Source organism: Platalea leucorodia, assembly GCF_965183815.1.
Source record: "Platalea leucorodia genome assembly, chromosome: 2".
NCBI classification, from domain to species: Eukaryota; Metazoa; Chordata; class Aves; order Pelecaniformes; family Threskiornithidae; genus Platalea; species Platalea leucorodia.
Genome location: NC_138824.1, coordinates 30552630 through 30580311, shown reverse-complemented (window position 1 = coordinate 30580311; position 27682 = coordinate 30552630). Strand labels below are relative to the sequence as shown.

Genomic DNA, 27682 nt, shown 5'->3' with positions numbered 1-27682 from the left:
TTAACGCAATCATTGCGATGCTGGGCTCCATCTCTGTATGTGGCATATTCCTCATATACAATTTGTAACACCACAAGTGTTTCGTAACACTCAGTATTCACTTGCTCATGCCTATATATAATTCAGTAAAATGTAATTACTTAGTCTGCAATCACCATCTTATAATGCACAAAAAGCTTGCACTTAATTTAACTTTCACAGGGGGAAAATCTCTCTTTTTAAAACATGAACTACTGGTTTTACATAATGCTGAGCCACCCTGTGCCCAACAATGTTATCGTCAGTTGTCTCCTTTCTCTCTGTAGTTAAGCAGTACTCACGGGCTAATCAGTGAACTTCAAACACAGGCACAGATGGAGGCGTGCCTATGTAAACATTTAAAAGGTTTTATAGATGTACAAAGCAGAGGCTGGACATCAAAATCTTCTGGAGGATCCTGGATCTGACCAGAGCTCCAAGTCATGTAAATATAGCATTCCCCTACAGACAAATTAAATTTCTATCCCCCCTCAACTAAAATACTTTTAATAATATCCACAAGATTGGAAATGCTTTGACAGTTATTTGAGCACATTATGTTTATCTCTACAGTTTAAAGTGAAGGTAAAAAAAGAAGTGACAAAAAAGTCATGACAAACCACGCTTCCGACCTTTTAAGAGTGGGTTAATTTTTGCCTCTCTGAAAAATCCCTTTAAACAGCCACAACATAAACACTTGTAAAAATAACGATGCTGAAAATTTTCAGGGCAATGTAACCTTTTTTTATTTTCACACTTTGAATCAAAAAGGCAGCAGTTTAGCACTTCGTAGGGTACAGCTACAATGAGCAAAAGCAAATGGCAGGGGCCAGCAGTGGAGTTAAGTAACTCATCCGCTTACCAAATATTTTAATTTGGTGGACTGGAATTAAAAGGCCCACAGACCCCTCAGTCACTTGCCTTTACTCTCCTCTGCTCCCCACCCGTGTGCCTGCAGCCCCACTGAGCTCTGCCAGCTGCCAGGAACCCTTTGGCCAAGACGACTTCCCACACAGGGGCCTAGCAACTGCCCGGACTCCACACCAGCTGTGGGAAGCCCCACAGGCCGCCTCACCCCACACCGGGCCCACACCACACGCTGAGAGAGGCACCACACCCCCCACCACCTCAGGCCGGGCGGGACCCCCAGGCCCAAAACCGCGGCCGGGGTCATCCCCGCAGCCTAACGCTCACCCAGGAGCATCAGCTGCCGGACCCCGCCCTTTCCCCCTCGCCCTCCCCAGCCGGGCGGGGCCCCGCCAAGATGGCGGCGCTTCCACAGCGCCTCGCCCGCTGCGCCGCCGAAGGGTTACGGCCCCGCCCCGCCCCCTGCTCGCCCCGCCCCCTGCTCACCCCCTCGCACCGCCATTCGCTCCTGCCGCCCGGCCCCGCCTTGCGCATGCGCAGTTAGCGAGGAGAGGCTGGCGCGACGCCAACACCCGGAAGTCTCGGCGTCCAATCATCAAGGACTGGCTGGCGGGGCGGGGGCGGCGGGGCCTCCTTGGCGGGGTGGCGCCCCCTGGCGGGCGGGGGCGGCGCTGCACTGCGCGCTCCCGGCGGGGCGGGGGGGGAGCGCGGCCCGGCCCGGCCGTGCGCTGCCCACAGGTACCGTTAAGCGGGGGCGGGCTTGGGGGCGGGGGCGAGCGAGGAGGAGGAGGAGGAGGAGAAGGAGAAGGAGGGCAGCGGCCGGGGCCCGGTCCGTGGGGCCGCGCCCATCGCTCGGCAAAGCCCCCGGGGAGGCGGTAACTAACGCCGGGTGCTGCAGGCGGAGCCGCGTGGGGCCTGTCACTTGGCGGGGGGGGTCGGCCCGGCCTCCCCCGGGCCGCAGCCCGTTGCTCCCTACGCCGCAGGGAACGCCTGCCTGAAGGAGTCCGGGGGGTCCGGGTCACCCCCGCCCCGCAGCGTGTCCCGCCGGCGCCGCGCGGCTCTCCTCCCTTTCTCTCCTCCATCCCCAGATGCGCTGAGGGACGCTGGCCGCAGGCGGGGGGAAGGTGCTGGGGCCCGGCCCCGACTGGTGCGCCCGTGTCCCACGGCCGCCCCTGACCAGAGTCTCCCCCAACCCGAGGTTCGCCCCCCGCCCCCCCCACAGGCCCCCCCCCCCCCAGGTTCACCCCATGCTAGCCTTTGGCAAGAGCTGGCCCAGCGCTCCCAGCCTGACAGGCAGCCCGGCTCCTGCCCGCAGGCCCCTGGCCCTGGCCCTGCAGCGCTATCGGAGGACAGCGAGATCAACGCACCCCTCTCGTACCTGAGCTGGGCTCGGCGCTGGCGATATCCCAACAAGAGTAACAGCCCTCCATGCAGCTGCCCCAGAAGATGGATGAGAAAAGAAGTAAGCCTTAAAAAAATGTTTTGAACAGTCACTAGGCAGATCTTGTGAAAAACTCTTACAGGAATCAACAGTCCTAACCTCTTTTCCCAGTCAGCTGAATGAAATTTCTGTGCCAGAATGAATGGAAATGTTTTTTCAGTTATAGCATAGAAATGATTAAGTAGCTAGAAACGATAGAAACGATTGTAAGTAAGGTACATTTTATGCTCTCTCTGTCATTAGTGGTGATAGTCAGAAATTTGGTATCATCTTCAATGTGGTTGAAAAATGCTGCCTTACTTTTCCTTAGTGTTATTCCAGTGGAGATATCTTGTGTTACCTTGCATCTGTTGATAAACAGATTCAGTAAATTTTTTACCTAATAAAGCCTTCATTTTTCCTAAATAAATTAGTTTAGTTGCAATACTGCTGTACTGCCAGCATTAATTTTTTAAAAAAAGAGAGAAATGTGAGCTGATATAATAAGTGCTGCAATGGATGGCTATAAACTCTTCAGAAGGAACAGGCAAGGAAGAAGAGGCGGTGGGGTAGCCCTGTATGTTAGGGAGTGTTTTGACTGTCTAGAGCTTGAGGATGGTGACGATAGGGTTGAGTGTTTACGGGTAAGAATCAGGGGGAAGGCCAACAAGGCAGCTATCGTGGTGGGAGTCTGCTGTAGACCACCCAACCAGCATGAAAAGGCTGACAAAATATTCTATAAGCAGCTGGGAGAAGTCTCACAATGACTAGCCCTTGTTCTCCTGAGGGACTTCAACTTACCAGATGTCTGCTGGAAATACGATACAGCGGAGAGGAAACAGTCTAGGAGGTTCCTGGAGTGTGTGGAAGATAACTTCCTGACATAGCTGTTGAGGGAGCCAACTAGGGAAGGTGCCTCGCTGGACCTTTTGTTTGCGAACAGAGAAGGACTTGTGGGTGATGTGACGCTTGGAGGCCGTCTTGGGCATAGCAATCATGAAATGATAGAGTTTTTGATTCTTGGAGAAGTGAGGAGGGGGGTCAGCAGAACTGCTACCTTGGATTTTTGGAGAGCAGACTTTGGCCTGGTTAGGAGCATGGTTGACAGAGTCCCTTGGGAGGCAGTCCTGAAGGGCAAAGGAGTCCAGGAAGGCTGGACATTCTCCAAGAAGGGAATCTTACAGGCACAGGAGCAGGCTGTCCCCATGTGCTGAAAGACGAGCTGGCAGGGGAGAAGACCTGCCTGGCTGAACAGAGAGCTTTGGCTGGAACTCAGGAAAAAAAGGAGAGTTTATGAAGTTTGGAAGAAGGGGCAGGCAACTCAGGAGGACTGCAAGAATGTCATGAGGTTATGTAGGGAGAAAATTACAAGGGCCAAAGCCCAACTAGGACTTAATCTGGCTACTGCTGTAAAAGACAATAAAAAATGTTTCTATAAATACATTAGCAACAAAAGGAGGGCTAAGGAGACTCTCCATCCTTTATTGGATGCGGGGGGAAACACAGTGACAAAGGATGAGGAACAGGCTGAGGTACTTAATGACTTCTGTGCCTCAGTCTTTAGCAGTCAGACCAGTTGTTCTCGGGGTACCCAGCCCCTGAGCTGGAAGACAGGGATGGGGAGCAGAAGGAAGCCCTCATAATCCAAGGGGGAATGGTTAGCAATCCACTACACGACGTAGACACACACAAGTCTATGGGGCCAGATGGGATCCACCCAAGGGTTCTGAGGGAGCTGGTGGAAGTGCTCACCAAGCCACTTGCCATCATCTGTCAGCAATCCTGGCTAACCGGGGAGGTCCCAGTTGACTGGAGGTTAGCAAATGTGACGCCCATCTCCAAGAAGGGTCAGAAGGAGGATGTGGGGAACTACAGGCCTGTCAGCCTGACCTCAGTGCTGGGGAAGGTCACGGAGCAGATCATCCTGAGTGCCATCGTGTTGCACATACGGGACAACCAGGGAATCAGGCCCAGTCAGCATGGGTTCATGAAAGGCAGGTCCTGCTTGACTAACCTGATCTCCTTCTATGACAAGGTGGCCTACTTAGTGCATGAGGAAAAGGCTGTGGATGTTGTCTACCTAGAATTTAGTAAGGCCTTTGAAACCATTTCCCACAGCATTCTCTTGGAAAAACTGGCTGCTTGTGGCTTGGACGGGCGTACTCTTCGCTGGGTAAAAAAAAGGTTGGATGGCCAGGCCCAAAGAGTTGTGGTGAATGGAGTTAAATCCAGTTGGTAGCTGGTCACAAGTGCTGTTCTCCAGGGCTCAGTATTGGGGCTGGTTCTGTTCCATATCTTTATCGATGATCTGGATGAGGGGATTGAGTGCACCCTCAGTAAGTTTGCAGATGACACCAAGTTGGGTGGGAGTGTTGATCTGCTGGAGCATAGGAAGGCCCTGCAGAGGGACCTGGACAGGCTGGATCGTTGGGCCAGGGCCATCTGTATGAGGTTCAACAAGGCCAAGTGCCGGGTCCTGCACTTGGGTCACAACAACCCCATGCAATGCTACAGGCTGGGGGAAGAGTGGCTGGAGAGCTGCCCAGCAGAAAAGAACCTGGAAGTGTTGGTTGACAGCCAGCTGAATATGAGCCAGCAGCGTGCCCAGGTGGCCAAGAAGGCTGATAGCATCCTGGCTTGTATCAGGAATGGTGTGGCCAGCAGGACCAGGGAAGTGATTGTCCCCCTGTACTCAGCACTGGTGAGGCTGCACCTTGAATACTGTGTTCAGTTTTGGGCCCCTCACTACAAGAAGGAGATTGAGGTGCTGGAGCGTGTCCAAAGAAAGCAGTGAAGCTGGTGAAGGGTCTAGAGAACAAGTCTTATGAGGAGCGGCTGAAGAAACTGGGGTTGTTTAGCCTGCAGAAAAGGAGGCTGAGGGGAGACCTTATCGCTCTCTGCAACTACCTGAAAGGAGGTTGCAGTGAGGTAGGGGTCAGTTTCTTCTCCCAAGTAACAAGCAATAGGACAAGAGGAAATGGCTTCAAGTTGTGCCAGGGGAGGTTTAGATTGGATATTAGGAAAAATTTCTTCACCAAAAGGGTTGTGAAGCCCTGGACCAGGCTGCCCAGGGAGGTGATTGAGTCCCCATCCCTGGAGGTATTTACAAGATGGGTAGACAGGGTGCTTAGGGACATGGTTTAGTGGTGGACTTGGCAGTGCTAGGTTAACGGTTGGACTTGATGATCTTAAAGGTCTTTTCCAACCTAAACGATTCTATGATTCTAATAGGAAGTGGGAATTATGTAGGCTCAGCTGAATATGCTGGAAAGTATGGGTCATCTCATAACAGCTTCATGCTTGAGGGATAATAAGAAATGACCCATGTAAAAAAAATTTCCTCATACAGCTTATTTCATTTGAATGTTCTTCAGCTAGGTCATGACAAGACATGGGATGACTGTTTGAAAGTGGAATGACTTTCACCACAATACTTTGTCACACAGTGCTCCACCTGATAACTGCTATAGTATTTACTTGTATAAATTTTGTAAAACTAAGTAGCTACAACCATTTTAATTTCTCACCTGATCTCTTCCTTACTTGTCCATTCTGTATCTCTTGCAGTGCTGTGTGACTGCTTTGAAGTGGAGAACCTTACCAGTTCCAGGGAGGAGAGGGTTGAAGGTAGTATAATTTGGATTTATGGAGGGAAGGGGGAAGGTAGTATATATTTGGCACCACTTCTGGTGTGAAAATGATAACCAGAAGACAATCGTTTTGCCTTTTATGGTGTGTGTGTAAGATGTTAGTCGGCAGCACTACAGGTCCTTTATAGGAAACATGCACCAAAGTATTTTTCCAGTAGCTGGCATAAGTAGCCCTGGCCTTGGCTGCTTGTTTCTTGCTCTAGCATCATTCCCCTGCACAATGCTGAAAAAAGAGGTATATGGCCACAAGAATCCTATAAAGGGAAAATAAAATACCTCCAGAGGTCATGGCCTCAGCCAGGTTTAGAACTATTGCCACTAGATGCCAGTCCACGCCCTGAGTCACCAGCTGGTGAGATCATTTTGAATGCTGACGAGGTAGATGCATCCTGTGTCTGTTCATTCCCTGTCCTTGTGGCTGGGGTTGATAATAGCAGCATTAACATTGGAGAGGAGATTAGTGATGTGGACATCTGTCTTTTTTGAAACAAAAATTTTACTATGAACTTCATAGGCAATCTTTGCTTCTCTGTGCAAAACCAAGTTTTTGCCGCTGCAGTTTTGGGGCACTCCAGCATGAGAACTGGGGAAGCATTTCCAAGGTGAGTGAGTGGTTTGAGCACTACACATAGTAGTATATGTTTTATTTCCTTTTGGCCTACGCAAGATGATAACTGATGACCCAGAAATTAAAAAACTGTGTTCTGTCACCCATCCTCTGAAGTAATTTATCCACCAGTGATATCCAGACTTAGTAAATGTATTGAAATATCTGAGAACAGATAAGAAATAACGACAGCAGTTTTTATCTGCAGCAGTGGAGCTTCTTACTAGAATTTCTGAATGTGTATTTTTAAACACAGATATTAAATATATTTATTTCTTATTATACGTTTGCCAAGCAAGATTTACTGTCTGAAAGTGGAATGTAAACCTAGTATGGTGATGGTGGACTCTGCTTCTAGAAACAGAGTTAGGAAAACAGATTTACTTATTCTTTTGTGCTTGATCATTGAGGAAGAGAAACATTAACCATGAGAGAGAGCCTGTTGTCTTTTCTGGCATCGTCTGTTGACAACACTGAACCATATTCCCTCTCCAGAGTCCTTGCCAAAGATGCACTGCTAATGTTTTAACAAGAGCTTTCATGAATGGGCTTAGTACCTCAAAGGTACATACGCTTGGAAGAGAAGAGGTTCTGAACCAGTAGCTTAAAAAACATTTCTTTAAACAAAATGTTCTTTATAAATATTTCTAGTGGAGGAAAGAGGCACGATATAAGGGATGTATTAGTTATTGCAAATGATACCACGTGGTGAACAAAATTTATCAAACTGCTTTTATCTGAAAATATTTTGAACATTTTTTTCCCTAGAAAACATACCAAAAATATCGATGGGACAGGGTAGTCAGCTTGTGTAGCTAAGGGAGGTTACAGCTATAAAAAAATTTCCAAATGTCTTTTGTTTAACAATATTTTCAGTTCATTCAGTTGAAAATATTCTCCTGTGTCACTTCTATGAGCTTCAGCAGTGATAAATTTATAATGGGACTAATTTGCTAGTGTTTGGAGGAAGGCTTCCACAGCACCCTTTGTAGACATGCTAGAAAAGTCACTTGAAGGGAGCATCACGGACCATCAGAAGCCACTCCAGTTTGTCAGTTGACTTCTATTTCACTTTCATGATTAGGCTTAGGAATAGATTTCTGAAGGTTAAAACCTGCAAAAGAAGACAGCTGTCCTTGCTGGTTTTTCAGAAGTGCCTCCCAGTGAAATGAGAGGGAGTCTCTGAAAAGTCCACTAGGAGCTACTTGTATTTTTAGACTTCTTGGGAGCTGTACAGACTTGTAAATGGAAATTTGCATTTCAGGTGATTTGAAGACATTTTGGACACAACTGGGAGATAGAAGAGTGGATGTCATATTTGAGCAGGTGCAAAATGTGCTGCTGTTGCTAAAGCAAAAGATCAAGAATGGAACTGCCACAAACCAAGGTTTGAAATCCTTATAATGGTTAAGCTGGACTGCAGGGGAGCTGTGGCCTGCTTTGTGTAGGGCTGTGTGATATCTGCCACAATTCAGATACCTCTGAATTTAAATTACTTAGTAGTTGGCATTTTTAAGCACTTTTAAAATATATCTGCTTTTTAAAAAAAAAAAAAAAAAAAGGGTGCATTTCAGGTGCATTTTGCCATTTTCTCGTTTTGCCTGCATACTTTTTCAAACACTGTGTGGCTCTTAAGCACATGGAACTGAAGTGTTTATTCTTGAGAAGTAATGAAATATCTGCAGTGCCTTGTGTTTTGTTTATCGTCAGAAGTTTTAGCCTTTCAAGCTGATCTCAGAGAACTGAATGGTTTTGGGGTGGGATTATAATCATATAAGTATTATTTCATGTCAGAGACACCATTATAACTTGAAACATTAGTAGAAAAATGTGACAGCAATGCATTTAAGATTGTTCCTGATTTTCATGGAAATAAGTTCCCTTTGTCTACATCAAAATCAGAAGTCTGATAAGGCTGGAGCAGTACGCAGGTTTCTTTTTACTGGTTTATTTAATTCAGAAAAATTACTTTTTTTTTATTAAGTGACCCATGTAAATGAAATCTATGGATCTTATTGCTGGTTTTGTGCAAGAAAATGTACAGTAGCGTAAGATGCTTTTAAACTGGTATAGCCACACACTCTGCATTATACTGCTTGCTCTAAATTGGTAGCACAATTTTTTGTGTACTTGAGCTCCCACATCTTGATTTTTATGACAAAAGTTTACAGCAGTGCATAGGTAAAAGTTGAACTTGAATCCCCAGATGACACCATGAATCTGTGACATAGTTAAATTTGAATTTTTCTGTGCTTTGTTCTGTAAAGATTTCAAACTAAAGTATTAGCATGGATTTTTCTGACATTTGTCTGACAGCTTTTAATATTTATTGCATGTGGTAAGAGATTGAGACAGAACTGGTCTCTCCTTTGTGTTCTTACTATCTGAAGGCCATTTCCACCAGTTTAGGAGTAGCATTAATTTGGTCTGCCAAGATCCAGCCCTTCTTAGCTGGAAGATGACTAGTCTGATGACAAAGTAAAGAGAGCAACTTACACTAAATTGTGTTTGTGTGTATTACTGCTACTGGAGGTTACTGGTTTGTGTGTGTTTGGAAACATTCCAGCAGCTTTCCAAAAGCCGGAAGATGTTTGGTGCTCATTCACAACTACTAGCATGAGCTGTAATTTTATTGTAATTTGTAGATGTGTCTATTAAGGACTTGTGCAAAAGGTTTCTAATAGTATGAATCTTGCAATGCTCTAGATTAGAATACTGAGGAAACAAGTGTCTCTGAAGGCCTTACACTTTGCTTCCCCTTTTAGTAGTCCCTATTATCATTGTCCCTATTATCATTACTTAAATGACGCTTCATATCTGTTTTGTTTTGGGTTTTGCCATAGAATGCTGGCAGGCTTGGGCACTGGTGAATGAAGCTAATCTAGGTGATCTCTTAACCTTGACAAATGGTATGTGCATCTCGATTGTATTTATTTGGTATATGTATTTAGTTTGTCTTGTTTTACTCACCAGGAGCTTATTTCCCTTTGTTGAAATCAATAAAATGGATCTGAGAAGCCTGTTAGCATTACAAGGGAAAAAACATAATTATTAGTGTCCTCAGGTACTGGGCTGTGGACTCTCACCTGGATCTGTACTTTTGTGGTTTGTGTGTATGTGTATATGGCTTGTACCAAGCGAAGAGAGTTTGAGCTAGTAAGCCCTGATGAACCCGAGCTGGCTGCAAGCAGAGTCATCTTGTACCAGACTGACCAAAGGGATATTCCATACCATATGACGTCCGCTCAGTAATAAAAGCTGGGGGAAAGCGGGGCGGGGGGGGGGGGGGCATTCATGGTTTTATGGTGCTTGTCCTCCGGAGCAACCACTAGGCATGCTGGGGCCCTGCTTTCTGGGGGGGTGGCTGGACATTGCTGCTGATGGGAAGTAGAGAATAAAATCTTTTTGTTTTCCTTTTGCTTTCCTGCGCATGACCTTTGCTTCTGCTTTGATTAAACTGTCCTTATCTCGACCCACGAGCCTTTCGTTATATTTCCTCTCCCCTGACCAGCTGAGGAGGGGGAGTGATAGAGCGGCTCTGGTGGGTGCCTGGCGTCCAGCCAGGGTCAATCCCCCACAGCATGGCTCCACTCGCTGTCATACCCTGGCATCCTTTTACCTCAAATAACAAAGAGAAATCTGTATGTGTGTTTCATATGTGTCTTGTCTCAGTGCACTTTGAAAGCTACATGGAAGATTTTAACGTGCAAATCACCTGATGGTCTGTGAAAAAGGGCATTTCTGCCTCAAGTTCATTGATGCACACCAAAGTTTTTCCCCTTTGGGGAAAGGGAAAGAGAGAGAGGGAGGGAGAGGAGGAGCAGGAGAGAAAGCGTGACAGTGTGTGTTGCGTGTCAGCTAGTCAGTCACTTGCACACCTAATATACAAACACATGATTTTTGTAACAGTTATAAAAAGCAGATTGTTTTTTTAGTAGGGCGCTTGCTAGCATACTCTGTTAGCTGTAGCTCACAGCAGTGCGTTGTTTTTAATGTATTTTGGCAATTATCTCTTTAGTAACTAAAGTAAGTTTGATTATAAATTGAAATGTGGATTGCTGAAGTTTTTGCTTGCGTTCAAATTTTTTCAGTAAGTGATGTGTTTGACGGAGATGGCATACAGGAAACCAAACCCAAACTGCAGCGTCTTCTTACAAATGGGAACACTGCAAACTCTGTAGAAGGTTCTCGCAGGTCAGTGCGTGTAATAGCTTATTCCAGTTCCTTATTTGACATATTCGTTAGTGCATTTGAGAGACATTTTAAGCCCTCTCTTCTGTTTCTAAATTCAAAGTTTTAAACCCAGTTTTGAATCCTGACAGTTTTCAAAGTGAAAATATTTTTACCTTGCCCTACATGCAAAACCTGAGGTTTTGAGTAGACTTGTCTAATTTACCACGTGAGAACATTGCAGAATAAAAGAGGGCATTTGGTTGTGAATAAAGATCCATGAGTATTGCCAGGATTATCAGGGTTAGTTCTCAGGCTTTCACAGACTGTGCAGATTGTCAGGCACATGACTTAGTCTCTCTGTATTTACCCTCAGATACTGATTTGGAAGATGGGGGCAAAGATATCATTCCTTTCTTTTATTTTTTCTTTTTAATGTCCTGTCTGTGTTTTAGTATGTAAGTTCTTTCTAGGAAGAAGCTGTTACCTTTTTTGTTTGTTTGTGTTTTGAATGCCACTGAACATGTCTTCATATGATGTTAGGACAGTAACGCAATGCAAACAGTGATTCAGTGAAATCCTTGAACTTCTAGCAATGGGCTGTTTCTTTCCCGCGTTAATAATATTGAACCACTAAAAACCTGAGCGTTTTACTGGTTGTCTAAGATGCTGCTCTTTTTTTCTTTTTTGTCTTTTTTATTCCAAATAGCAAACAGGAGGAGATGGAGAAAACAGGTTCAGGGAGTAAAGAAGCATCTAGTAAAATTCAAGATTTACCTTTAAACCTGCAGTATCAGAACCACAAGTGCTCTAGTGCATGTCTTGCCAACAGAGCAGCGGGCTCCTACAAGGGTGAAAATCCTCTTAAGATACCAATCCTGTTTCACTTTCAAAGACGCCATGCAAAAGCAGACTGCCTTTCAAAAACACTGGATGTGAATTATAAAGCTCCTTGTGGCCGAAGTCTGAGAAGCTTCCAAGATGTGCAAAATTACCTATTTGAAACTGAGTGCAATTTCTTATTTGTTGATCACTTCTCCTTCAACACATACGTACTGTTGGGCAGGAACACTGTAAATCCCGAACCCCTCGTGTTTGATTTTGATATTAGCAATGGAGCCGAGTCTGTGCCCGTCTCCTTCTGTAATGATCTTGACCGCGCAAGATTACCTTATTTCAAGTATCGGAGGGCATCGTGGCCGCGTGGATATTATCTCAACAATTTCTCCAGCATATTTGTTGATTCATGTGACTGCACAGATGGCTGCATTGATAGGTAGGTAGAAAAATCTAATTCCAGACAAGTGACGCGCAATGCCTCAATAGTAGGGTGGTGGTGTAACTGTGAAGGTGCGCAGCACCAAACAGTGCCAAATAATGAAGGATCAACGCTGCTGGAATATCTGTGGTAGTTGTCCTGTGTCCTGCTCTGACACCACTGTGTCTTTGTCTTCTCCAGAACTTGGGTGTTCCTACCCATCCAGCCTCTGTTGTAGGGAAGGAAGCGAGCAACAGGTGGATTATTGTGTTCCTTTCCCTTTCTTCCCAAACTGGCAGTGCTTCTTCTCCAAGTGGAGCTGGCAAGCAGATCTCTCAGCTTTGGGAAAAGAGTGGGGAAGGGAGACTTTTGCCAGCAGAGGAAGGCTCATTTTCCTGGCAGGCAGGGAAGGATCCTGCATGACAACTTCTGCTGCAGCTCCTGCTGTGGGATGGTATCCTGGAGATGGGATGGGACAGCCTGGAGAGATCAGATCATTTGGGACTTGGAAGGTTACTGAGGGCAGAGGAAGAAATGTCCCTGTTCACAACCTCTACATCCCATCCTTCCCCTTGCCTAAACAGAAACTATGAAACTCTGTGGTCACAGAACACATTTATGTTCTGAGCAGTTCCAATGGTGTTGCTCACCACTGTCTTTTTCTAAAGTCCAGTAACTCTGGGCTACATATTACTCTGTGGGAACCTGGCACTGTTAACATATGCGAGTTTGGTGATGATTTTGTCTTGCTTTCTTGAAGGGTGTTTGTCTTTGACCTGATCTCTACCTGTAGGTGTTACTTGGTTTTGAATCCATTTTGTATTATTGATATGGCATGTGCTGGTGTGCAGTGTAATTGCCCGTGACCCAACAAAAGCTTGAAATCACATCCTGGTATAATGAAGCTTCAGTAATTAAAGTTATTTAGTTTCAGTTGAGCGGTGGGGAACAGCAAGCACATAGCATGCTGCCTCTTTGCAGTGAACTTCCCCAAGAGTTGAGATGCTTTTGATGTGCGGTTTTGGGGTTCAGGATTTGGTCCATTGCAGTTTGCACAACCGCTGTGGGTCTTTGGAGTTGTCATGACAGAAGATGGCAAAGACCAGCATTATTGCTTGAGGTCTCCAATCCGCAGTGTGAAACTCTTCACTTCCTGGGGGCTAGGGTGGGAGGAAGGTAACGACGTAGTGGCTAACAGGCCAGGATGCTGCGCCAGAACAGGTGATTCTCATTCATTCAATCCATTTGACAGTGCCTTGCTTATAATAAATTTCTGTTGTACTTCAGCTGTTGACATGTGCCTTTTACAGAGCTTAGCAGAAGAATGGGGTTGGGGTGGAGAGAACATGATTATTGTAAAGCACAAATAACCAGGCAAGAGACAAAAAGAAGGGTAGGGTGCCTGAAATGGCCTTGTGGAGTAAAAGTGTTGGGGGGGGGGGGGGGGGGGGGGAAATAGGTATATATAAAAGTGTGTATGTGTGTGTATAGTCAAGTACATTTTAAACTATCTAGGTTTGTGTTTGATTTATGCTGCCCCAAATACATTCTGAGATGTTTTACTGTTACCTTCTAGGTCAAAATGTGCATGCCTACAGCTAACTGCAAGAGGCTGTAGTAAAACTCTGTCTTCAAGTAGTAAAACATCCCATGGATACAGTTACAAAAGACTGGAGGGACCTGTTCCTAGTGGGTAAGAAAGACAGAACTTATTAACTGTTATTTTATTTGTATGCTCTTATTTTACTCCTGTAGTGTAAGTGCTACAAGACTAAAATAATTGCAGTTTCTGGATTACTGTGACTTCCATTTTTGTCACAATTTTAATGACAGATCAGGATGATAACAAATAATTAATGTGACTTGAGTAGTAGGAGAGGGAAAAACACTTCTGTACTGCGGATATTACAATTTTCACAGCTTAGTTCAAAGTCCAAGAAGAGTGTGAAGAGTAACATAGTATTAGCTGGTCCAGGAGCTCAGGCCATATCTGGCCCATGTGGTGGTACGTTCAGGCATGCCACGGGGAGAAGGGAGAGGGAAAGGAAACCTGCCACAAGGGAAGGAGGTGTATCGCAAGACCATTACAGCGTATATCAGCCAAAGAAGTGGGAAGCAGTAGCCACATCTTGTCCGTCCATTTGCTCTGTAGGACCAGAGTCCTAAAGAAGTATCAGCCAGCTGCTGTTGCCAGACTTGATTACGTGTGACTCTTCCAAGAGTCTCCAAAGCCGTCCCAGTGCTGCAAGCGTTTGCTCTTTCTCTTATTCAGGTCCCATGGATCAATATGTGGCCTGGGGAAGGTGTCAGTAACCTCAGTTGTTTAGGAGCGGAATTGTGCAAGGTAGCTTTCTGCAATAGCCAAGGACTGTACCCAGAGGCTTAAGGAGCCCCTTCCAGTCCTTTGTTGCTGTGCGATGTTAGTTTATGGTTGGCATGCAGAATTAAAGCTGCCAGCGAACCCAGAAACAAATCCAAAAATAGCACAACTGTGAATTCTTTTAGAAATATTTACTTAAATCCTAAAACTCATGACAGCTACAGTGAGGTCCGGGCAGACAGGTTGTCTTTGCTAAAATCTGTTCCAGCATCAAATGAGGTGCTTCATAGGGGTTTCTGCTTCTGTGTGATTTACTCCTATAAAATAAAAAGGTAGCATTTATTTTTCTTGTCTACTTATACCAAAATGTGGCTGACAGACTTTTAAAGTTGATGAATCAGCAATCAAGAAAGTTGTGAGCTTCAGAGCACTGCTGCACAACCAGTTTTAGCCAGAGTCTTTATCTTTTCAGTCAGCTGCCTTATTAATGCTCAGAATGGAAATTAATAATAGCAACTTTGTTTTGGTAATGCATTCTTTTATATTGTGTTTTGTTTTGCTTCCTCTTGACAGAATTTATGAGTGTAGTGTGTTGTGCAGGTGTGACAAGATGATGTGTCAGAACAGAGTTGTACAGCATGGCATTCAGGTCAGGTTGCAAGTGTTCAACACAGAGAAGAAAGGCTGGGGTGTCCGCTGCCTAGATGATATCGACAAGGGGACATTTGTGTGTACTTACTCAGGTAACGGAAAGTGACCTGTGGAAGATGTATAGCATAATTCTCCCTCTCCTGTGGCCTACACCCTGGAATTTTTTTGAGAACCAAACAGGGAAATATGGGGGTTGGAAGAGAAGTGAGTCAATATAATCTTAGTTTGCAAGATGATCAAACGGGCTGAAGAACCTTGAAGAATTCTGCAATGCAATGGTGCCAGACAAACAATCAAAACATTCTGGAGCAAAGCCTGTCTCAGACTGTTCGTTTTTCCTTCGCAGGTCTGTGCATCCTGTGCCAGAGCTAGTTTTCCTTCAGTATAAATGCATTCATATTTTGCTTTCCCAAATAATGTCCTTGTATTTTTTTTAATGTAAATTTGAGCTGCGATAGTAAGTGTGACCCATCTTAGCAAACAATTAAAAAAAAAAAAAAAAAAAAATCTTTCCTTTTTCTTCCAGGCAGATTAATGAGCAGAGCTGAAGTTCAAATATTGGGAGATGCTGGTCAAAACCTGAAAGAGAAGAGTGCTGTAAATGACAGAGGCCTTGGCTTTTTTTTCAAAAAAAGAAAACTTGACACTGATTCAGACTCTGTGATTGAACTAGTGCAGACTGGCAAAAATGACCTTCTTAAGAAGCAGGAATCTTTGTCTCGGACTGTGGATAATGAAAATAAATCAACCCTGTAAGTTTACCAAAGCAAACTTAAGCACAACAAAACTAATATTCCGCTATTCTAGAAAGTCCCTTGTAAAACTTAGAGTAGAACTGAATGTCCCTCAGCTGAGGGTGGTGGGGGTTTTTTCTCAACTTTTTTGTTAATTCCTGATTATTTCTTTTAGTGGGACAGAGTTTTTCCTCTATATTAATTTTACTTCATGTGCGTACCACTTGGCATTTCCTAGAAATCCAGTTCATCTCCTGGGTGTACTTGATCTGTTCAGGGCATTAATCATTATGCTAACTGGAAAGAATTAATAAAAGGTGCTTGAGATAAATGATTTAAAGATACTTGATGACACCGAAGGGTTTGATAACAAATTAGCCACTAACCGTCCTGTCCTTTGCTCCCAGTCTCTAAACCTCTTGTTCTTTGTAACATAACCTTTCCTGCTAGGAGTCTTAACCTTTCCCGTCAGGAGTCTGACAACACCTTGCTTTTGCAGAGAATTATGCAAAAGTTCTGGTCCTGTTTTCATTTCGCACTCAGGGTCTCATTGCCTATCAGGATTCCTAAAATAAAATTACTTCAAAATAACCATGTGGCTTTGTCAATAGCATGCTGTAGTCTTTTCAGAAGGAAGTCGGGAGCTTGTTTTCTTAAACTTTATTCCTTGCTCTGCCATGCTACTTTGTAAACGCTTTCTTTGTACTACTCAGAAATGGTTGCAAATTCTTGCTCATTTCATAGTAGAAGATTATTGTGGATCTTTGAGAAGTACCATGAAATTGCAAATGGAAACTTTTTAAAATACCTGCCAGTATATTCTCACTTGCATTTCAGTATCTTGGAAACCTAACGAATTATTAACTTTGTAAATTACATAATTGTCAGCAATCAGCTAGAGTTTACTTCTACTAAGTGGTGTTACTAAAAATTGCAGGGAAGCACAGTTTTAAAGTTGCGTTTACTGCACTGCTACCTCAAATCTCATAAATTTCCTTTCCTGAGAATGAAAATATTTTGCATATAGGCTGTGTAAAAAATATGACAGACAAAAAGACTGTGTTATTCTGCCTCTTAAGAAATGACAGTCCAGCTGATCTGAGAAACCTTCGAGAGGACATCAGTGTGCTAAGCTTGACATGTCATTCACCCGAACAGATTGCCATTAAAAGGACAAACAATGTAATCACGTAATAATGTCACAAGTTCTTGTGGCTACTGCACCTTTTGAATTTACAAAGGGGTTTAAATCTTAAGAAAGCCTTAAAGAGTAACATTTGTTGCCGTTATTAGTAGCCCAAAGAAGTACCATGATGGTTCTTGTGGCAAGAAAACACATATAAATGTTTTAGGTTGAATGTTTTCGTGAATAAGAGCTGTTACTTGTTGCTAGACATTGTACAGATATTAATATTAGTTTTGAAACTGGTGTTTTCTACTGCACTCTGAACATAATCCAAATAAATGTGATTTTTAGATTGTTTTAAATGTGTATGCCAGATACTGCTTCCCATCCTTCCTCCACCTTCTCCTGATGTGAAGGAGTGAGGTTCTTTTGTGACTGTCTCCCTCTGTCTCCCTCTCTATCCTTTGCCCCTGCAACACCTTTGCTTTCCTATTTGAAAGCTGCACTGTCAAAACTGCTGAAAGTGGTAGCAGGAAAAAGGCAAAACTCTGTAGGCGCTCTGTTTTGAGATGATCTGATATAATAATAGTAAAACAACAGAGAATTTGGTTCTCAGCAGGAGAACTGGGAAAGGATGTAAAAGCAGCTGCTGATCTCTCAAAAAAGTATGAGCAACTGTTTTTTTACAAATACTATTGAGAACCTAACCTAGGTCCTCCATTCTTAAAGGCAAAATAGTCACAAAACTTGGGGCAAGGCCAGACTGCGGACTCTCGTGTAGTCTGTTCTTTATGAACTAGAGACTCTTAGAGAAATGTGTGTTGTGAGAGTTACTTATGGGTCTTTTTGTCTTTTATAATTTCCTTTTGACCTTTCTGTACAGGGGTCATCCAAGGAATTTAAGTATTGCAACCGCGAGAAGGCCTGGAACTAGAGCAGTTGTTTTTCATAATCACCAGCTAAAAATGGTAAGTGGCTTTATTAGATTCATTTTTCACTGTGCTGAATATGTATGTTAATTTTGACCTTTTCATCTTACACATTTAAATAGTTCTAATGATCTTTCTTCATGAGATTGTGTCACACTGTGAACTAAGCTGGCGTGCTGGAAGCTATACACCATCCCTTCTCCATTATCAGTCCTTCAACATGTTCCCTGAGACCAGCACACACTGCTCTCACAGCCTTCCCTTCTCCACCCTCCACTTACACTCCAGCCTTGAGAGTCTTAAGAAATCATTATTCCCCTCCACCCCCTGTTGTAACTAACTGCAGAGTTGGGGCGTTAGAGTGATAATATTTTTGTGATGTGTCCCCAAAGAATGACATAGCAGGGAGAGAAGAAAATCTCAGGAGTTGGACACAGATTTCTCATGCAGTGGCACAGCTGGGAGAATTTGATCTGACCTGGGTGTGAAGTGTTGCTTGCAAATACGTGCAAAGGAGGGAAACTGGGGTAAACTTACTCTGTGGGTTCTTCATTGCATTTAAGAAATGCATGTGGGATTTTCATGCTAACGTTCGGCAGTGCTGTCCATTCTGGAGCCTTTTTGAGGTGGGAGAGGAGAAGTCTTGCCACTTCTGTCCATCTTATTGAAACTGTGTTTTTTACAACTTACACAAACATGTTTAAATTCTGGTGAAATTGTTGGGACTTAAGCACGTACTTAAATGTTTTGTTGAGTGGGGAGCTCCTTCCAGGTTATTCCGAAGGATAATTTGAAATTAAGATAAATGTTGCATTGCAGTAAATGTATGGACTTTTGAAACTCAGCCATAGCCATGCATTACAGCAGATTTGAAACTTCAACCCTAGAGTCCTAAAACCCACTTGCTATCCTGTGTTGACCCAGAGTTCCATACAGCAACAATACATCACAGCCTTTTCATTATCTTTTATTCTGTTTAAAGGAAATTGATGCACTGGTGCACAGTGCCAGCTCAGATGAAGATAATAGTTCTCAGATTCATCAGTCAAGCAAAACAAAACTAACCAGTGGAACAAAGAAAGGAAACGAAAGTAGGTTTACAGAGCTATAAATACTGCGCTCTTAGCACGCTTGTGCCCCATCAGGTGATAGACTTAAAATGTAGAAAGTGGTCTTCAGATGCGGGCAGGCCTGTTCTCGGAGTAGAATGATAAGCATAACGCTTAGGCTGTCTTAAGAGAGCTGAACGGTACAGAAATTATTGCTGCCTTGCATATTACAGTGCATTAACTGGTACCGGGCAATCTTTTGCCTGCAAAGTTGATCTTGGGACATGTTGAACAGTCCTGACAGCAGCTTCTCAAATACAGTGCAATTGTGGGAAAGTCAGTCTTGCAAATCTTCTTGTGTCACACCCAATACGTGTTCTGGTCAACAAAAATGGAACAGGATGTAATGAAGGGGTGGGGGGGCCTCAAGCTGAAGAGGCAGTGTGAAACTGATGCTATTTGCACGTCATCTTGTTTCTGTCTTAATTACAGTTTGTGATTCTCTCAGGAATTAAGGTGGAGAATGATGATAAAATGCTATGTGGAAGAAATCAATTTGGAGTGGGATTTGAGAAGAAGGGAGAGGCTAGGTCACTCGCAGGAGACTTGAGCAAGTGCTTTAGGCACTGCAGCAGGATACAGTCATTTGCAGGAGGATTGATGAGAAGCATGGAAAAGAGTAGTTGTGTTATGGACTTGTAAATAGCAAGGAAGTTGCATACATTTTGCAGAACAAAGAAGGGTGGGTCGATAAGAGTTCAGGGCCAAACAAAGGAAAGGCTTTGGCTTTAAACTGGCGTTGAACAATAACTTACGTGTCCGTTGACAGAATCCACTCAGCAGCAGAAGGAAGAACATCTGATGGAAATTGGACAGACCGAGTCTGCTGACGTGGACAGTGCAGAATGCAAAAGAAAGAGTCTGTCTCTGCAGGGCATTGATTGTGGCAAGTCAGGTGTGCTGGATGACACGTGTGTTGTGAGGCCATCCAAAAATGTACCGCTAAAAGCTGACTGCAAAGAAGGAAATCACGAGCAGACAAAACAAGCTGCATTTTGTGAGGAGGCTGATGGTGACAGGATGCTTCTGAAGAATGCTAATGAAGAAAATATTTATGTACTGGATGCCACAAAAGAAGGAAATGTGGGTCGTTTTCTTAACGTAAGTAAAAAGTTGCATGTGTTCTCTTAGTTGTCTTAGCTTAAATAAATAAATGATGTATTTGCATAAACTAGAAGGCTTTTGCACATGAACCATATATGTGGTAGGTGCATGACAAGGCAGTCTGCATGGTGCTCCCTGCACTCTGAAGTGACAGAACAGCAGGTTGGGTCACACCGGCTGCTAGTGCCTCCATAAGATGATGCATGCTACATACTAGCTGTAGTTTTTGGCACCACTAGGTTCCTGAGTGAAATATTCCCCAGTAACGAGTGACATCTTTCTCCTGAATTTTTGAACAGCCTTTTTGGGGGTCCAGAGAGCAAATGGCACATTTTGTTGAACCACAAGCCTTCTCCCATCCTCGTTTTTTGTTCCCCAACCATTGTAAATTCTAGCTTGTGCTGATTTAGGATAAGTGTTGTGATATTGTAGGAAATTTCTCTACCATTCAATCATAGGTTCAGAAAGTGTAACATACTGTGTACATATCTGCTAAATAAGTCTCTCAATTTTGACTCGCCAAGAAATAGTAATGATTACTAAGTACCTCCAACTAAGATAAATGTTCCATAGACACGTCTGCGAGTAACTTCTCTTCATTGGCATGAATATGTCTCTTACAGCAAAATCCGTGTATACATTTAAGCTGTTCTTCATTGCAGAGGTAATATGGTGTTAAGATTAGTAGTGTGTCTTGATGAAACCTTTCTTCTGCATCCATGACCATACACGTGTCCATACCTGCACCTGAACGACCTTTCACATCTTGTATCTCTTTGCCAACATACACAATCATTTAATCTATTGCTTGCTCCCTAGCACTGCTCCCCTGGCTGACAGCGAGATATGTCTGTCGCATACTGATTATTTGTGGTGCATCCTGAATCAAAGATGAATTCTCACCATAAATTTCTGGAGAACAGCTTGATAGAAGAACTTGGTTTTCCTAGGCAAAAGTACTTTCGTAATACGATGGAAATAATACTTTAAAGGGACATAGTTACTGCAAAAATAAGTAGCAATGGCACTGAGTAGTAGAGATTCTGTGTAGGCTGGAGAAGGGAAGGAAGAAATTACCTTTACTAGTGACAGATATCTGACACAAAATAGGTTTTTCAGCGAACGACAAGGTGTTTCACTGTTTCTAATTCAAATATTCTGTTTTACAGCACAGCTGCTGCCCAAATCTCTTTGCACAGAGCGTGTTTGTAGAGACTCACAACAGAAGTTTCCCATGGGTGGCTTTCTTCACAAACAGGTGAATTTTTGGAAGTTTAATGTTCATTCAAGGCACTAGGAGAAAAAGCAGTGCTTAGTTATTAGCAAATAATTATGCTAAGGGGGGTCAGATACTTAAATCATAGAATCATTAAGGTTAGAAAAGACCCTTAAGATCATCGAGTCCAACCATTAACCTAACACTGCCAAGTCCACCACTAAACCATGTCCCTAAGCACCACGTCTACCCATCTTTTAAATACCTCCAGGAATGGAGACTCAACCACTTCCCTGGGCAGCCTGTTCCAGTGCCTGACTGCCCTTTCAGTGAAGAAGTTTTTCCTGATATCCAACCTAAACCTCCCCTGGCACAGCTTGAGGCCGTTTCCTCTTGTCCTATCACTTGTTACTGAAACCATAAAACTACCTTCTTATTGGTGACTTCTTATTGTGCACTAAAGACTGAAGAGATACAGCTGTTGATTATGACTAATGAGGTTTTTTTCAGATTTGCACAGAAACGTAAAGTGGGGAAGCTTAATTTTGATGCATCTATTTCAGTGATAATCTTCTTCAGTGAAAAAATAGGTTTAACTCAGCATGTTCATTTTGAAAGCCAAGATTCAGTGATCCCAGTGTTGTGTCTCAAGGAAGGGCCAGCAGATCTGGGTCTCACAGGGCAGGATTGGACCTTGCAGAGTCTTAAGGCTGAGACACTTTGTGGGCCAGACAAGCTGGCTTCAGGCCTTCTCCTCGCAGCTACCAAGAGAAGCAGGACTTTGTGAAGCCCACCATGTCCTGGGGAGGTGGCACTAGGATACTCAGAGGTAAAAACTTCCTCTGAAAGCAAAAGATGTGGGTCTTCCCTTAATGGATGACAGAAAGGGAGGTACAGAGAGCTGGTGCCAGCAAGACACAAGAAAGCGGTAGATAAACCCAGGAGGGGAAAGATTAATTGTATGAATGAAGCTAGCTGGTGCACGTGACAGCGGGAGTACTAGGTGAGAACTTACAATAGAGAGGAGAGGATTCATTTCAGACAAACCAACCCCAGGGAACACTGATCCTCTGGGGAGCCTTGCAACCCTGGTCCATACTGACAGGGATGCTGTGGATTGCTCTGTGAGGAGGGCTTCCAGGAACTGTGAAGACAATGTTTTGAAATATGTCAGAAAAAAGATTTTGTTTTAGCTAGGGTCTTTCTTGCTTAGGTACTAGGTAAAGAAGTGATTAGTGGGGACTGCGGCCAGTGGAGAGAGGTAATAGTGGTCAGCAGAAGACACTTAGGGAAGAAGATTGTGGAAAGAATGTTCACCTGGCTGGCCCTCCTGCTTTCTGGCAATCACCCTTTTACAACTTTTCTACATTAAGGACTGCATCTGGATCATTGAGCTTAATTGTGTATCTATCTTCCATGAACTTGCCCAGTCACCTTTTTATTTGTTTTACAGTTCTGGCCTCCAGAACATCCTAAGGCAGAAAGTCCCAGGTTGCAATTACATGCTGTTTGAAAAGTCCTCGTTGTTTGTTCTCAGCCTGCTGCCTGGTAATTCACTGGATGTTCCTTACATCATATCCAGTGAGAAATATCAGGCAATTACTCTCCTCTTTGTAATACTCGTATTTTATTGTGTTTTCCCTCAGTTGTCCCTCAGCATCTTAGTCTCAAGTATTTAATTTGGCATTCATTTTGGGCAATGAATTTCCTACCTTAGAAACGTCTTCTCTTTCGTGTACTGTCAGAGGGGCTGGTTCATGAGGAGCATGTATTTAATTCTAAGTCTTAGGCTTTCTGCATATAGACAGTGCAATTGCATTAAAACATAGCTTGTCAGACCAAAGATGATAGTCTTCATCACCAGTGTATCTAGAGATCTGTTCAAACCTCAATGATGCACTGTACGTAGTAAAAATAACAAAACTGTCTGCATTTTCATTTAGATGTATTCACTTACGTGTTTTTTCCTTTTTTTGCTTGATTTTTTTGTTTCCCAGAATTTGCCTCGAAGTTAGAGCAGGTTGTTTAGACTCTGACTCTATCGCACTCCTTGATAAAAGTCTTTTCTCCTAGGTGTGGGTATTTGCACTCTCCATAGCTCTGGTAGGCAAAGCAGCATGCGTGTGCCAGAGACTCCTTATATCTCTTGGTTCTCTCCCAGCAAGCTGCCTGTGTGATGCTGCCTGCCCCTTATGATTTTGGGGTTTGCATGTGAGTCGTTGGTGACAAATTGTAAGCACAGTACTGTTTCACTTAGTTCAAACAAATTGACTGAGTGTTTTACTTTCTTAGGCATGTGAAAGCTGGAACTGAACTCACGTGGGATTATGGTTATGAAGCTGGAAGCATGCCAGAGACAGAGATTTCCTGTCAGTGTGGAGTTCAGAAGTGCAGGAAAAAAACCTTATAGGCAAAGCTTTCCTACTGTCAACGCATCATGTACCTGGCGATTTATATGCTGGAAGGGACTACTGCACGGCGAATAGTACACTTAAGTCTGTGGTGCTAATTACATTCAACTAAAATGCCTTTTACCTGATCATTTTTTAAATTTACATTTAAATGTTACTTTTGTAGTTTGCAGGACTGGAACTGTTTGTCGTAAGAACAGGCATCAGACTTTTCCTAGCTAATTTCTCTGCTCCTAGTCTTTTTTTTCCCCCCTCTCTTTTCATTTGCAAGCAGAGTTCACAGTGCACTGGAAGAACTCATGCTTCTGTGCCATCTGCAGCAGAAACATGACTGATGCAGAGCAACAGTTAGTTGATGTTTTCTGTGCCCTTTCACAATGCTGAGTTAGCAAAACTCTGTTTTCTGAAAGTCGTATGAATGCAAGTCTGCCTGTTTGGGGGCTAAGAATTATTAAAATGCACCGAAGCCTGGTGGATCCAGGGGGACAGATAGTCTTGAACAGTGATGAGATTAATCAGAACAGTGTGGAGAGCTGTGTTCATGCTACAAAGTGAGCCGGGCAAGTCCTGCTGCTGCAGGAGAGGAATGACTGGTTTTTGTTGGATTGCATCCCTCCCCATGTTTGTGACACACAGAGAAATCCTTGAGAAATCCCGTGTGCCTCATTTCAGTGCCGTATTGTGTAGTGGGGGACAAGTGGGCCACAGAAGTCCTTGCCATGTGGTTTGTTGGCAGGAGAGAAACAAGCTACATTAGGTGAAACTGAATGCAGATGCAGGAGGCGGCTCTGAAATGGAGCAAGGGACGGGTGTGCAGGTGTGTGGCTTTTGAATGTGTTGGAACCTTGTGCAAAGAAGGTGGTGTTGTGGACAGGCCTTTTAGACCGCTTGAAGAACCACTGCCAAAGGTATCGGCAAAAGTGGTTTTATTGAAGTAAGGTGTTATGAAAGTTGAGACTTAACAAAGTTCGACAGCAAGGTTCACTCTGTTACTTACTGCAGAGGATATAATAATGATTCAAAGTTACCAATACAAAATCAAACTTACCAATACAAAATCTAAGTGCACTATAATTCAAGGTCATGTGCAATATCAGTCACTCACCAAAGATCGGCAGCTGGTAAGGGGTCTCTCAGCCTCAAGGAGCAACCTTGAGAGGTGTCCCAGTTCAAGGGGAGATCACCACTGTGCAGCCAGCTGCTTAGCAGGGAAAGCTCAAAGAAGGCTCACTCAGGCTTTCATATATATGGAATAAAGTGGTTGGCTCATAGTCAAATTACCTGTGATGGAAAAGATAAGCGTGAGACTCTTTGTACCCACAACTTTCTTTGTTCCTTGATAAGTGAGTCTTGGAAGAACCCCCAGCTATTCATGTGCTAACCGCATGATCGGTGTTCCAGTTTCTAAGCCCATATGCATCGATGCTCACCGTGTCGCCCTGTTCCTGTGTGGGTTTTCAGAGAACAGGTTGGAACTAGAGAAGTTCTTGGCCCAGTTATAGCCTAGGCTTTTGCTTCCTTGGGAGACTGAACCCAACTACCGCTAGTTTGGTCAAGGAGTCGAATGCATCTGTCACAGGTGGATTTAAAGCTGGTCCTGCCATTCACCTTACCTGCACTTCCTGAATTTGTGGGAGGCCGTGCATGGCAGATCATGCAGAATTGTTTGTTGTATTTGCTCGGCCATTAGCACATTTTGTCATTGGATTCCTTGTTTTGCAGAGCAGACAGAAATACTATTTGCAAGAGTTAGTGATGATTTAGGCAATTGTATATGGGAATGAAATATGCCTGTGAGAGACTGCCACAGCCATGGAATAGAGATTTCAAGCCTACAGCTATACTGCAAAATGAAAGAGAAGCAGGAACCAGTTCTCGGCCCTGAGGCCAAGAGGCAACAGATGGCTTACGTCCATATGGCTTAGGGTTAGTCGTCTTTTAATTGGGTTGCATCTCAGCTCTGTAACTGTGGACAAACATAGTACCTGTGGGCCTAAGCTGAGTTTGTTTTGGATGCTTCAAGCTTAAAAACCATGGGGTTGTGCTGCAACAGACAGTGCTCTCACATTTCTCAACAGTCTCAGCATGCATGAGGAGTTTAAGCCTGTTAAAAATGGACCTTTAACAGAGATATCAGACCTGTGAACTGTTCTGCTCACAATGAAACCTCAGCTCTTCTCTCCCATGGCCCTGTTTGACAGTTTGGCATATCTGTCAAGCAAACCCCTCCTCAGCTTTTGTCCCAGTCATCGCAGTACAGGTTTGTGTGTGGTTTCATCATGCATCTTCAGAGCTAAATGCAGAAGAGTGGGGTTACCCCCAGTGTTGGTGCAGTACCCCTTCAGAGGGTCAGAACCACCCACTCTTGTCCTGATCAGTCCCCTTCCACCCCTCTGTCACGGAGGGGCACCACCATGTTAGCAGAAGTCAGCATTCAGCTCAGTTGGCTTCTTGCTTCATTGAAGATCCGCCTCTACTCGGAGGGCATGTGCCTTATGATAACATCGTGCATTGTAAAAACCTGCAGACACATGCCAGACTGCACGGCAGGCCAACTGGTAAGCCTTTTAAACAAGTGAGGATGCAGAAAATGTCTGTCTCCAAGCTCAACTTGAACGTGGAAAAGCAGATGGGAATGTCCTTAAAGCATCAAGGGGGGAAAAAGTACATTTTACTGCTGTTGATTGTATTTCCCACATTGGTGGTAGGAATAACGGTACTGAGCTGGTGAGGAAAAGCTCTATTTCTTGCTGCAGAAAACAGACCTGATGTTTCAAAAGATACAGTGCTTACTTGCTCTGTGTGGTCTGCAACTATCCAAGAGCCTGCTGTCAGTGTGGATTTTACAGTAGGTATGTGTATGAGATGGGGCTCTTTGGCTAGTTGTGTTCATCAGGTCTGTCTTCAGGCTGGTGCTTCGTTCTCCTCCTCCACGCGAGGATACACTAGATATAGCGGTTGCAACCCAGCTTCTAGTCCCCTTGCAGTCTGATGCTTTTACTGCTTGTGAATCCAACATACCAGACCAGAGATCATAACCTATCCTCGTGAAAACTTACCTCACAAGGTATGTTTTCCACCCATTTTTGTGATTTTATTAGAATGGGTTCTGCTGAAGGTGGCTGGTAAGTATCCTCTGCAGATAATGGCTGTGCCAGTTCAATAGGCATCGCCAGAGTTCTCATCTGAGCTTGCTCTCTGCTCAGCTATCAGTTCCTCTGCTTGCCCTTACACAGCTCAGAGATGGGCGGATTTCTGAACGTAGCCCCTCGTGCCACTCGTGCTTTAGCAGAGTATCATGCAAAAGCACCGAGCACAAGCACCGACGGAAGAATAGGTGGAAATGTTCGAAGTGAAGCACTCGAAAGCACCGGTGGAATGACACATTTGGGACTTCTTGTCAGCCTGTTAGTGATATCAAAACAGAAGAAGAGTGCCTGATGGGAATTAGTCTCATTGAGACATGAAGCAGAGCTGTGAAGATGCCCTGAACTCACAGTTTCTGTTGACCTGCAGGGGAGCATAGGTTTTACAACACTGATGGAGGACCAGCAGAGGGGAATTCTGAAACAAATTTAGGCTTTTTCAGGGTGGTACCTTGTTCCTGTGAAACGGTGTGGTCCAGCCATGCAGTGTGGACATTGCTGACTCTCTTATGGTGAGCAGGATGGCAAGCAGGACTGTCCCAACAGAGGGACAGTAGGGATGTGAGGACATATAAGGGCTCCATGACCTACAGGGAAATAAATATTAGCGCCCAAGGTGAGCATACAAATGCAAAGACAGTTCAAGATCACCTATGGCATAGGTATAAAAGAAACTGGTCTGGAGCACATTAAACTCTTTTTTTTTTGTTTCCAGAAGATTACTGAGCACTAATTTCCAGCTTCACCTATTTCAGCAGAACTATATGGCTCTGTAGAGCAGAGGTTTGGAAGAAGAGATCACAAGGGACTTGCAATTGGTTTTCCTCCACAGAGAATTATTTTTTTCTGTGTTGAAGAACAGATTTGTGTTAGGAAAATTTTCCTAGTTTATGATTTATGCATGTGTGAGGGTGCTTGAATCCAGCTGACTCATTCAAGTACTATC

General features: G+C 44.0%; 1 protein-coding gene across 5 annotated transcripts; it reads left to right on the top strand.

Annotated features, from left to right (window-relative positions):
- Positions 1-1568: 1568 nt before the first annotated feature.
- On the top strand, positions 1569-23708 carry SETDB2 (SET domain bifurcated histone lysine methyltransferase 2). Of its 5 annotated transcripts, none has more exons than XM_082334265.1 (15): positions 1569-1623; positions 2201-2347; positions 5873-5932; positions 7827-7949; positions 9406-9471; positions 10654-10756; positions 11442-12008; positions 13567-13683; positions 14911-15053; positions 15488-15713; positions 17705-17789; positions 18733-18841; positions 19629-19960; positions 21133-21221; positions 23472-23708. In XM_082334265.1, the coding sequence occupies exons 2-15, from the start codon at positions 2314-2316 to the stop codon at positions 23587-23589; spliced, it is 2172 nt and encodes a 723-aa protein (XP_082190391.1). In that variant the 5' UTR covers positions 1569-1623; positions 2201-2313; the 3' UTR covers positions 23590-23708. The 5 variants fall into 5 exon arrangements, with proteins under 5 accessions (XP_082190391.1, XP_082190389.1, XP_082190392.1 ...); XM_082334263.1 differs by having other exon boundaries at positions 14884-15053; XM_082334266.1 differs by lacking the exon at positions 5873-5932 and having other exon boundaries at positions 14884-15053.
- Positions 23709-27682: the final 3974 nt, after the last annotated feature.